A 13,601-nucleotide genomic window follows, 5' to 3' on the forward strand; every position below is an offset into this window, starting at 1 on the left:
GATCCGATCTTCATTTTGATGCCACGGTCAGAGAACCTTTACTTTAATTATAGCCTATTTTGTACTTCTATGATACAACAAAAGGTGCACAAGATCATTTATTAGATTTGGCATTCCAAAGAGACTGTAGTGAGGAAGATTGGGTTGAGGTTGGCTCCCCCTAGTGTACCCATGCCTGAACACATCAAAACAAGCATTTGTCACAGTACTATGGGGAGACCATGCAGCCAGACACAATTTATGGCACTTGAATGAGTTTTAAAACTATCTACAGGTAGATTGAGTTATGCAATAACAATGTAGATTGAGTTATGCAATAACAATGATGTTATAATAAGCCCCTTTCAAGACGACATGAGAATGCCATAGTACATGTCCTTCCTACAAACACTGACACCTCCGTCACAGTCATCAGTCTTTCTGTACAGCTTTAGCAGCCTTCCATTTACAACTAAAGATAGATCTGACTGACAGGACAAAAAACAGGATAAATAAACTAAGGCTCAGGTATACTATTTACAATGTTGCTAGGGTGTATATCTGAAATTTTGATATTTTAACTACAAGCATGCATCCTTTATTTTAAGGTTTTTAATCCCGGCTGGCACACCAGGCCCAGACTTTAAGTTTATTGTGAAATTGGCATGTCACAAGCGATACACTTCTAGACAATTAATAAAGTAGCAGCAGGTAATGTTGCTTAGTCCTCCTGAAGTTGTTATAATCAACATACATCACAAAGGAATGACAGCAGGATAAAAAACAATACTAGCAGCCCAGTTTACCCAGTAGGCCCTAAGTCAATAATCACATCACCTAATTTCAGTTTTTCAATTTCCACCTATATGAGCACGCCCAAACTAGGGACAAAGGTTGAAAGAGGTTAAATATCTGCAGATTTATAAATGTATACAATGTTAATGCATGCTATTTGACATTTTTAAGATGTTTTAATTTTCATAATTACAAACTGGCTATGCAGAATGCGGCAATATCTTTCTACTTAACTTGGCTTTTGATCAAACACGGAGGTTATCGTATCTATTTCATTTAAATGTGTTTTTTGATGCTATGAGGGTGCACATGCATAATGTTTGTTGCTTTTACTTTACCGTGTACAGCACTTTGGTCAATTTCAATTGTTATAAATGTGCTCTATAAATAAAGTTAGATTTTTTTTTACACTTTGTTTTTATGGCTTGAACAAATGTAGGCTGTCAAAAGCTTTGTTTTGTTCAAACCTAAACAGATGTGTGAAACTGGTTCTACCTGTACTGCTTTCAGTATCAATATATCTCTTCGAGTTTCTTATTTTTTTGGTTCTTTATTTACCCAGGGTAGTGGTTGAGCACAAGCACTCGTTTACAGCAACACCCTGCTAATGATACTATTTTCACAGAGTGACACCGTAATGCACAATGTATACATTATCCTTTAGGTTACTTTTGTGTCCCTCTGCACCATACAGTAACGTAGTTCTTAAAGCCAGCCTGCAATTGCGTAATAATGACCCATTTAAAATTAGGGAAAATAATTAACATCCCATTCCTTACCATATCTCAAAACAAAAAGAGTTTTGAGGCAATCTAAAAGCTCAAAACACATTGCGGGCTTATATATCAGTTTACCGTTTTTGATTCCCCAAAAAACTTCGACTGTATAATGACATACACAAAATGTGAATGGAGGGTTTAAAGTGGTTAAGATACATTACCACTGTGCATGATTTGACAATTCATGTTTCTGTTAGCATATAGGCATGCTATATTATGGACTGTAGGTGGCATTCTCTGGAGACAAATCACATGGCATTCAGTGGAGACTGATTATCAAGAGTCATTAGGTGAACAATATGTACCACCTTCAGGAGCAGTTGTCATGGTAAGCTTACATAACAGCCAAGCATGGCCATCTACATTACTGCCGAGTCACTGTTGAAATGCAGAGTTAAATAGTACAAGGAACTGGTTAACGGTAAGAATGAGTTTTTTTTTACGCATATGGAACGGAGAAGGAATTTGGGAGAGAGAGAAGGGGAAACGATGAAACAAAAACATGATTGACACTTCACTGCGTCATTGGAGTGCTGAACAAAGTTGAACCCAGATCCACTTTTTGTAGCACGTCATCAATAATAAAATAATAAAAAAAACAATGGCTTAGTCAACCTGGGAGAAGATCAACATTATAAAATAATACAGCAAATAATTATTTATACCTTTATTTAAAGAAAACCGTTTTGATTTTACAGAGTAAAACAGTGATTTGTGCGTAAGAAGAGATGACATAACAAGTGTGAACCGAGATACCAGTTAGCATTGGTCCTCAGCCACACTAACAATTGCCCTGGCCAGTTTAAGTCAAACAAATATCTTGATATAAGTCATAGGAACATTGGAGACCAAAATAAATATTAATAACCCAACTAATAAGTAACATTCTACGTTTTTTCTAAGTATGTTTATGTTGCAAGTTGACAGATGCCCCAAAGAAACCCCTCTTTACAATAATTGGTCAGTTTGTTTTCATTTGCTTATCACAAAATTTCAGAGTCAAGCTGGCCTAACCTTGTAAAGTGCAATAAAAAAGGAAAAAATATGTAACTGGACATTAAATTGGCATATACTGGCAAAGAGGTAATAGGCAATAACTGAGACTATGTTTTCAATTGTATAAGACTATTTCATACCATCTTTTGCAGACTGGAAATTGTTGATTAATGTCATAGCCATTAACTAGAAACAAAGGCATTTGAAATATAAAACGCTTCCCTCTAGCATAGTCTTCTCCCTGTATATGCTCCCATAAGAGGGAACTTCCAAGACGTGGAACATCATACCATAACTTTGTACTTTTTTATATTACAGTAATCATTAATGTCCTGGAACACCATAATGGGAACATAGAGGGGAGACAGAAGGCATAATATGGCCTTGTTGCATACCAGAACAAGTGGCATCAGTGCATCTCTGTTGATATGTTAAGAAGAGAGCAAGGTCTTTTCCTGCACAGCTGTGCCAAGGTGGATTAAGCCAAACACCACAGTGGCAGTGGTAATGGATTGCACTGGCCTTTCTTGACATCTCTGGACGGCGGGGTCTTCAAGCCGGAGGGAGGGCAATTCACATGATGACACAGGGCGCGCGGCTTTTAGTGATCTTCTGCACAGGTTTGCCATCATGGGCTTTCTGGACCGCGTCCATGATCTGCATTAGAGAGTGACAAAAGTAGAAATCACATATTATGCATGCATGGATTATTTCACGCCCGTGCCTTTCACTGTGTAAAAGTGTTTCGATCATGTCATGTGAACGTACACGTGTGCATACTGTGTAAGGTATGTATGGTGAAAGGATAACACATTCACTGCCTACACCCCCCCCCCCCCCATCTACTCTGTACAGTTTTATATTTATTTATTCGTTGATGATATTGTATTTGTGTTCTTTTTTATGCCATGTTGATGAATTGAAAACATAAGACCACAATGGAAACAAATACCCAGGACTTTTGTGTTATTCTTTTAGCCCAAATGTATGACTGTACCTCGTGCTGTCTGCATTTATGTCTAATAAAAGTATTCAATCAATCACACTGGAAGGAGTAACTACTCACATCGTCTTCATAGGGGAAGCCGCTTGTCTCAAGCTTAGAGAAGACCAGCTGCCCGTTGATTTCAACCTCAAAGCAACCTATATACACATTTAGATAGAAATGTAACACTTCAGTTATTCATTCACTTAGAAAGGTGTTCACCACAATAGGTGTGTCGTTCGTGTTAAAATAATAATAATAATAATAATATATAACATAATCATACTATATCAATTATATAATATTGATTTAATATTATATATATATATATATTATATATATATATATATATATATATACACACACACAAATGAGACAGTCTTTATAACGGCTCTTTGAAAGGAACGGATCCCCAAGATCCAGCTCCCTTTCAAAGAGCCATGAATCCCATCTCTACCACCACCAACCATGTCTGCTACTTACCGGATCTTCCTGTGAAGCCTGAAACCTCCGCATCGGAGAACTCCTCGGTAACAATCCGAGCGAGTTCCCGATAGCGGGGCTCGTACCCTCATCCGCCACTGAAAAAAAGAAAAACCCATTAAATGACCAGCTAGAAATTGATCTTTTCCACTCAAGTGAATACGTTAGCAAACCTAAGTACAGTGGTTCTCAACCAGTGGTCCTTGAGGCTGTTCCAGGTGGTCCCCAGCTAAATGATGGAGAGTTGGTAACCAAATGGACCATTATTGGGTAGATCTTTAACTCTTGAGTGTAAAATGAAACCAATGGACCCTTAACGGTCCACTTGGTTTCATTTTACGCTCTCAGCAGTTACATGATTGTTAACATCAGCATGACTTCATTTAGAAGAAGTCTACACAATTAGAGAATGTAGAAGAATTTATTTTTTTGATCAACGTTTGCCTATTTATCTCTCCTATTGGTACCACATCACAGCGTGGAATTGTGGACAAAATCCTATCCAACGACAACTATTTAAGTCTTGGGTCTGAGAGGCTAAATCTCATCAAACGGTGGTCCGTGGCTCAAATGCCAAATAAATAATGGACCTTGATATGAAAAGGGTTGAAAACCACTGCCTTAGGTCACCAATATTGCCAGACATTAGGTAAAGCTACCGTTAGCCTAGCTGCCCTCTAGGGTTAGCGCTAACGCTAGGTTAGTTATCGACTAAACATTAGATAATGTTACAAATACTGAAGCCGCTACAGAAATATCTAAATAACACACAATAATTCAGGTAGAGAAGAATAACAACATATAGCTACCAATATTCGACTTTGACTTGCACACCCATCGCTGCTCCGGTTACGTGATGATGATGATTAACTGCTTGCGTCAACCTTTTAACTCTATGGCGTCAACAAGCCCCAGTATATGTAACACGATTTCTGATATACGACTTCCGAGTTCCGAGTACTTCAAAGTAAGACGCACTTTGACCTCGACTCAATAGTTTTTTATTTATTTATTCACCCAGGGTAGTAGCTGATATATATATATAGCTGATATATATATATATATATATATATATATATATATATATATATATATATATATATATATATATATATATATATATATATATATATATATTCAGCTGGAGCTGAACAAACACGTATAGTTAGAATGGTATTACTATCAGAATAGCTAGGGTGGGGGGTGGGGGGGGGGGCAGTTATCAGTGAGAACCAACCATAAAACAGGGTTTTCAAGCTGTAGCCTAGCACCCCTATCGCACATATAGACGAGCTGTCACTGATACCAACAAGGTCTCACCTTAAAGCTGAAAGAAGTCATATTCTTGTCTCCGCCGAAGGTGGAGAATATGTTTTCGCTTTGTTGTCTCCGCCGAAGGTGGAGAATATGTTTTCGCTTTGTGTGAGCAAACATTGTTAGCCAAGCTAACATTGGGCAAGCTCCACATGACACGTGTCAATTTGTTGACACCAATGCCTCTGATTGGCTAGAGGGACGCGTGACGAAATAAAATTCTATAAATAGGTGTGTCACTTCAAAAAGCCCCTACTTTTTGAAGTGAGGTAAAACAGGATCAATCAGACTTGATTGGAACAGTACCTTCAGTAAGTCCAAGTCACCCGTCTGTGCGTGTGTGTTTCCCTCTGAGAACACCTAACATTGGTCAAGCAAAGGCGCAGAAGGCCAAAGCTAAGAAAGCATACTCATCTACAATTGTAACGTAGAAGAGGACTAGAGTTGAAATGATCCCACAACAAAGCCGAACTCTTAATACGTGTCAATATGTTGACATCAATGTCTCTGATTGGCTAGAGGGACGCATGACGAAATACAATCCTATAATAAAAAGGTGTGTCACTTCAAAAAGCCGTTTACGTTTTTGAAGCGAGGTAAGACAGGATCAATCAGTCTTGATTGGAACAGTATCTTCTAGTCCAAATCACCCGTCCGTGCGTGTGTGTGTCCCTTTGAGAACACCTGACATTGGTCAAGCAAAGGCGCAGAAGGCCAAAGCTAAGAAAGCATACTCATCTACAACAGTAACACAGAAGAGGACTAGAGTTGAATTGATCCCACAACAAGACCGAAATCTTAATACGTATTAATATGTTGACACCAATGCCTTTGATTGGCTAGAGGAATGCATGACGAAATACAATTCTATAAATAGGTGTGTCACTTCAAAAAAACGTTTACGTTTTTGAAGCGAGGTAAGACAGGATCAATCAGTCTTGATTGGAACAGTATCTTCTAGTCCAAATCACCTGTCCGTGCGTGTGTGTGTCCCTCTGAGAACACCTAACATTGGTCAAACAAAGGCGCAGAAGGCCAAAGCTGATCAAACACACCAATCAACTGCTGAAACTGTTCAAAACATATTTTTAAACATTAGAAGACAAAATATGATTTTTAAATCATTTTTTTTTAAATAAATATTTCTTTAACATACACCTTTTTATTTAACTACAGTATATATCTTTTACTCTACTGTATCTCATTAGTTATTGCTATGATAATATAATTGCTATAGTCTGCTGGCGGAGACTTGTGCTCCGAGGAGCACATTTTCTAGTTAATAATAACATTGAATGAAATACCAGCTCAAACTTTTTGATGGTCCATCAAATGGCACCACCTATCGTGCATTTCCTAGTGCAGTGGTTCTCAAACTTTTTCATGTCAAGGACCCCCAAAATGATATTTATTTGGCCGCGGACCCCCATCTCAAAATATGTTGTTCCAGGGACCGCCCAGAAGCAAAGATTTGAGTTACTGTTTGCTTTAAAAAAAATCACACCCTGTGTGAAGTGGGCGGTGTCTTGCTAGCTAATCACAATACTGAATGGAGTCAACCAATCATGTACAAAAAATAAATACATTTATTGAAACACTCTTTATGATGGACAAAACCATAACTTGAAAAAAACAAAGTTTTGGTTTTTTTCAAGTTATGGTTGCTTATATAGGGCTATGCACATGTGTCATGTGACACTGGCCAATCACAGTCCTGAATAGACTGTGATTGGCCAATCACAGCGCAGGATAATTGTACAAATTTCCTGGGCCCAGATCACAGCGCAGGAAAATGTACATTTTTCCAAATCTCACTTATAGGGGCGGTTTCACCGCCCAAATATATATTCAAAGATTTGCACAAATTTTCAAGATTTTTTAAAAATAGCAGATCTACAAGCTCATAGCGATAGCGCGGCACTCGGTGCCGCGCTATGAGCTTGTATATCTGCTATTTCTGAATAGCCAAAGTATAAAAGGTCATAATTATTCTGATGCTATATTTACACATTTTGCTGGGTACCCCCTGGAACCCCCTCAAGTACCCCTGGGGGTCCCCGGACCCCACTTTGAGAACCAATGTCCTAGTGTACGAGGGCCAACGTGAAACAAGTTGTATAGACAATATGCATCTAACGACAAAAAACTAAAAAATTGTCATTCATCGCGCTAGTTGACATGCCCACAGCCAATTTGTCAATAAGCCGTATTTGTGTCATCTGGATCTTTCCTTTTTTTCCTTTCTTTCCTTTCCTTTTTTCGGATTGCACACTCTCCTCACAGTTGACATAGCCTAACCCTAACCCTAACCCTCTGGCAACAGTGGTGAACAACGCCATGGATATTGGAAGTTCTTATTCTTCCAGCTCTAGATGTGTACCAGGCAGCAGATCGATGTACCTCTCTCATGTAACTGTGAGTTTCCCACGCAACCGCCTGTGTCTCTGTTATCAATACCATGTGTGTGAGGGCCTCTCAGTGCTGGTGCAGGACAGTTGCATCCATCATTTTCTGGGTCACAAAGGTACTGTAGGGACTTCGGTCTCTTAACAGGGTCTGCATAATGATGGTATAGTAGCTTGTCCTTCATTCCAGAAAGACAAACATCCTTCCTGTCAGTGTGCAGAATGTGAATGTGACATGTCCGAAAGTGCGGCTTGTACTACCCACACAGACTCATGCAGCAAACACAGTGTCTCTGGCATTTTCCTCTCTCCACTGATGCACTTGTCGAGCGCCTTCTTCTTGCACCTGAGGAGAAGTCAATCTTGTGGCCCATCTCTGCTTGGACCTTTAGTGGGCAGTGCATCCAGTAGGCTGGAATATCAGTTACTGTCCTATTCCCACATATCCGCTTCAGTTAAATAGAAGAGCCCCAACATGTGTGCAAGACTCTACTACTATGTCACCCATGCATGTATAGTGTTCACGCTTCACTTGGCCACTGGAAGTGAAGATCACCCATGGCTTGAGCGGAGGTTGAGTGAGGCATTGAGAGTGTAAAACCTGAGACATAAATAACATTGGAATAAGTATAAACATTTATGAAAATGAAAAAATGCCTTCACATTGAAAGTTAATAACCACTATAGAAAACTGTAGCACAAAATGTGCAGAAACAATAGTAACAACAAAAGTGTTTTGGTTGACCTGTGAATGCCAAAAGTCTCAAACTCTATGATGAATAGTGTCATTAGCCCATTTAGTGCATGATTTAGACTAGAGCTTTTATTCCCAAACCAATGTTGCCACATATATATATGTGTACATATATATATACCTCCTCTAGCAATGTGCTATTTTGCTTTGTTATGAATATTCTGAAATATTCTGTCGAAAAGTTGTCTGTTTACATAAAAAAATGAATACTGCAAGTGTTGCTAGAATTTCTCTCTCCAGTGTTCTTGCCTTTTCGATGCACCATGTCAGTGGGCGAAGTTTTACGAGAAATTCCAGAAATACTACTCATAACTGACAAGTGGTTAAATCTGTTGCATAAGCAACTGAACCCAAGAAAAAGGTGTGTTAGTGATTCACCAATACCAACAATAATCTGAAAGACAGCTTACATATCCTACAGTACCTCTTGCTTTTCAGAGTCTTCAAAACATTGACTTAATTATTTTCTGTTCTCCATTCTTTTGAACTCAATGGATATCAACCATCACCTTATCTATTTAAAACTATAAGCCTGGCCTGTAACTGGGTGTGGGTCTCTGCAGTAATAAAAGAGTGTAGGCCCACTGCCTATCTGTCCGGTTACACATTAAAGGCAACCTTCAGACTCATAAACATAGAAAACACTCCCATTTGCCACCACTCATTCACGATCATGATTTCATTAAACACTTCAGGACCAGGAGAGCAGCGACTGAGGAAAGTCTTGGCTTCTTCTTACAGCCAGGTTTTCGGCACCAGGCACGTTGGCTTAAAGAGGGTACAGAATTTGAAATGGCAGCAAGAGATCTATCAACTTGTAAGTGGTGATTTCTATATATTTGTGTTGAACTTGAATTTGATACACTCTGAGCATGACACCTTTAACTCCAATCACATGAGGCTGTAAAATAATCTTTCATGACATTTCAAGATTTTGTTTCCAAATGATGCCTATTACAGCCTATACAATACTGGCACAATATTTTAAGTTACTCTTCTTTTTGTGCACATTGTGCCATTTAGCACTAAAATGGATCACAAAATATACTAATAAATATGAATCAGTATATTAGCATTGGTATTATTTATCATGATGTAATATGTGACTGTCTTAAGTATGGTATAGCATGTTGTGGTTGTAGTTGTTGTTTTTATTACAGTGAATATGTTTCTGACATTTTCTCTCAAATATATGTCCTCATCTTAATTATTCAGGCCATAAGTGACATACTTGCTTGCTTTGTTGTCGTTTTTAGTTTTCAGTTTGTTCTGATTTTTCATTTTTTGTATTGCATCTTTTTTGTTTTCTCACATTGGTCACTTAGATATATAGAATGTATTCATCCTTAGTCGTCTATAAAAAAAAATTGGACTGTATGCGACTGAATGTAAATGTAAAACTGTTCATTGACCCTAAATGCCCACGGAAAAAGCCAATAAAAATAAAGCTGTCCAGTGTCCATAATAAAAAGAAATGTGAACTGTGGTACATTTAACATTAAAATGTCATAATCTTCCTCTCCCTGTGCATTGCTTTCTTTCCTCTGTTAGGGGACAGCTGGTGTACATCCCACCTAAGAATTGTCTTGCTTGGTGGGCGAAACTCTGGAAAGAGTTCTGTGGGGAACCTCATCCTTGGCAAAGAGGAGTTTGTCGTTAAGGAGAGGACCACCTGCTCTAGGAGACTAGGTGTGGTGGCAGGCAGATGGGTCACCGTGGTGGACACTCCTGGATGGTGGTGTGACTTCAGTGCGCAGGACACCGCTGAGCTGGTGAGACGGGAGATCGTGAGGAGTATCTCTTTGTGCTCACCGGGACCACATGTATTCCTGATTGTTATCAAGATGAGCTCGGTTTTCTCTGGAAAACGTCAGAGGGCACTGGAAGAACACCTGGCCCTTCTTGGTGAGAACGTCTGGAGCCACAGCATTGTTCTTTTCACTGACAGTGATTGGACCACACGTGCCACGGTAGAGGACCCCGTAAAGATGGGATCGAAGGCCCTTGAGTGGCTCGGTACGAAGTGCAGCCAGAGGTGTCACAGTGTCATCTTTAGCAGAGATATTGTCAGTACTCGTGTCACAGAGCTACTGGCGAAGATACAAAGTCTCCTAACAGAAAATGGAAACAGGCTTTTTGTAATGGAGGAAAGCATCCTCCAAGCAATTGCAGAAAAGAAAATGATGGTGGAGGAAAGGGCCCAGCAGAGGTTCATGAAGATGAAGAAACAGAGAGCTGTCCTACAAGGTAAGTTACGTTTGTTTATTGCCTTACTTTAAATACTTTGGACACTGTTATTATTTCATATTTATATAGTTACAGCAACATTTTTAAAACCCCCACAGAACAGTTGCACTGCCTCTTGGACATTAGAATTGTGCTGCTTGGAGCGAAAGGTTCTGGGAAAAGTTCAGCTGTAAACACAATCCTGCACAATGAGCAAAGCCTGGAACTGAGAAGCAGGACAGCCCAGTGTGTGATGAGAAGAGGTCCTGTCTTTGGGAGACATGTCACTGTGATCGACACGCCAGGCTGGTGGATGAACTACTTCACTACAGAAACTCCCATGTTTGACCAGAGGGAGATAGTGCGTAGTCCATCTCTCTGCTCGCCGGGGCCTCATGTCTTCCTGCTAGCCATTCGTGTGGATAGGACATTCACTGAATCCTATAGGAGAGCTGTGCAGGAACACCTGGAGCTCATCAGTGAGCGAATGTGGACACACGCCATTGTTCTTTTTAACTTTGGGGACTGGCTGGGCGAGACAACTATAGAGCAGTACATTGAGAGTGAGGGGGAGCCTCTTCAGTGGCTCGTTGAGAAGTGTAGCAACAGGTATCATGTTCTCAACAATAAAACTAGAGGGGATGGATTCCAGGTCAGAGAACTGATGAGAAAGATAGAGGAAATGGTGTCTGGTAATAGTGGGGTTCATTACGAAATGGAGGGCACAGTGATTCAACAGCTAGAGGAGAGAATGAGGACAGATGAAGAGAGAGTCAAGGAGAGATTGATGGCGCTGCAGAATGGAAGACAAATGGCAAGGTCTCTGTGTGGTGAGTTAAATAACAAATAATTCAAGTGATAACCAAATGAGTTTGCTTTACATTTTGAACATTAATCATATAGTTACGTTTTACTACATGTGAAGGCTTTCTCTACGCAGTAAAGTTAGTTCTTTTGTCATATAACAAACCTAATCCATCTGTTCCTGTGCAAAATGTTTGTCTCTCACAGAAAAGCTGAACCCTCTCCCAGAGCTGAGAATAGTGCTTGTGGGAGGCAGAAACACAGGCAAGAGCTCATCTGGAAACACCATCATGGGCAGAGAATGTTTCGATACAGAAAACCAAACTACTGTCTGTGATGAAAGACAGGGCAAAGTCAGGGGTAAAACAGTGACAGTTGTGGATACACCTGGCTGGCAGTCAGTGACCCCTGACCTCCTGAGAGCCTCTTCTGCATTTGGGCTTAGTGTTATCCTTCTGGTTGTCAACGTGAGCTTCTCGTTCACAGTCTCTCTTGGGGAAGCAATTGCAAAACAGCTGGAGACATTAGGAGAGGAGGCATGGGGCCGAGCCATGGTCCTGTTTAGCCATGGAGACTGGCTGAGCACTACAACCTTAGAGCAACGCATAGAGAGTGAGGGAGACGCACTGCAGAGGCTGGTTGAGAGGTGTGGCAACAGATATCATGTCCTGGACAATAAAAACTGGCTAGATGGGGCCCAGGTTAAGGAGCTACTGGACAAGGTGGAGGAGATGCTAGTGGAGGAGAGACTGACTATTTTCCAGAAAGGTGTCCCAATAGGGAAGAACATCGCCTTAAAACATGACGGCCTGGAACTGGACGGAGTAACACACCACAAGGGGGCGCTCAGGAGCCATTTAGATCAGCTTACCCATAACAGTAAGTACAATTCATACACACAAAATGGATAAAACACCATAAAGATGTTAAAAAAAGTCCCACAATTATATTGGAAATGGCTGGATTCATATTTTAACCCATTAAAACCGTGAAGGCATCATGTGTCATTTTAGATTTTAGCGTTGGCTATTAAAAAATAGCAGACATACAAGCTCACAGGGCGTCACTTCGTGCCGCACTGCGAGCTTGTACATCTGCTATTTTTGAACATTTTTGAAAAATCTTAAAAGTTTGAGAACGACACTGATTTAGAAGGCATTTGTAAATCGGCCTCAGGTCTTAAAGGGTTAATAGCTGTTTGGTGATCATTGTACATGATGCAACCACATGCAGTCAACCATATACTTTCCTTCACAGTGAACGAGTTAGCCACCGTTTATGTCCAACCAGTGACCTGCTCAAGAGGCTCAGATGTCTGTGGTCAAGAGGTGGCAGTGCCAGACACTGTGGGAGAGAGGAAAGCAACAGCAAGCCTCACCATAATGGACAGACACAGCTTCATGTCCAGCACGGCTGCTATGCTCTGTGGTGATGAGGGACTGAGGTCGGCTAAGGAAGGCACACAGACACTAGTGGTAAATCTCCCCGAGTGGCTGTCTACTGCTGCGTATCCACACAGCTGCATGCGACTAAGCCAAGCGAGTCCATTTCTTCCACCCAGGCGGCAGTCATTGGTTCTGGTGTTACCGTTTGAACAGCCTCAGTCAAAACATAAAGTGATGGAGGAGGAAAGGGAGGGTGCTATTGGTGTACATTCCCTCTGCCATCTCACACTGAGAGAGAGGACTGTTAAGAAGCTGGCCACATCAGGTGGTCTGCAGTCGTTGATTGACCAATGGGGGACCAGTAACTTGGAGGAGCTGGAAGCCTTCATTGACTACTACTTTGAGATGGTGTGGGAGCAAACCATGGCTGCAGAGATGGCTGAACAGGACTGTCCCACCACTGATTTCCTGCAACAAGATGCTCTGGCAGAAGAGCCAGGGCAGGAGGTGTTGTCGTCCATTGACAAGAAGCTGTCCAAGCTGAACCTCCTTGAGGGGATTCAGAGAGACATGACAGAGCTGAAGCAGAGCCTGGAAACAATGAGGAAGATCACACAGGACCTCTGTGTCAAAAGCAAAGAGGACAAGGAGCCATCAACGCCTGCTGACACAGAAAAATCAAAAGATAAAGACTGA

At 40.7% G+C, this 13,601-nt stretch overlaps 2 protein-coding genes across 2 annotated transcripts; one reads left to right on the plus strand and one right to left on the minus strand.

The window, feature by feature from the left end:
• Window positions 1-2,205: 2,205 nt before the first annotated feature.
• LOC308099760 (migration and invasion enhancer 1-like) lies at window positions 2,206-4,942 on the minus strand. Its single transcript, XM_080448515.1, has 4 exons — window positions 4,827-4,942; window positions 4,018-4,115; window positions 3,616-3,692; window positions 2,206-3,206 (listed from the first exon to the last, which is right to left on the minus strand). The coding sequence occupies exons 1-4, from the start codon at window positions 4,853-4,855 to the stop codon at window positions 3,123-3,125; spliced, it is 288 nt and encodes a 95-aa protein (XP_080304641.1). The 5' UTR covers window positions 4,856-4,942; the 3' UTR covers window positions 2,206-3,122.
• Window positions 4,943-7,668: 2,726 nt separating this feature from the next.
• Window positions 7,669-13,601, plus strand: LOC308099469 (GTPase IMAP family member 8-like; the record flags this gene model as incomplete). The annotated part of the gene is made up of 5 exons (XM_080448214.1): window positions 7,669-7,855; window positions 10,042-10,737; window positions 10,836-11,546; window positions 11,728-12,399; window positions 12,778-13,601. 5 exons carry the CDS (start codon window positions 7,669-7,671, stop codon window positions 13,599-13,601), a joined length of 3,090 nt encoding a protein of 1,029 aa, XP_080304340.1.

The sequence above is a fragment of the Gymnoscopelus braueri genome (genome assembly GCF_963280865.1).
Source record: "Gymnoscopelus braueri genome assembly, chromosome: 13".
In the NCBI taxonomy this organism is placed as follows: Eukaryota; Metazoa; Chordata; class Actinopteri; order Myctophiformes; family Myctophidae; genus Gymnoscopelus; species Gymnoscopelus braueri.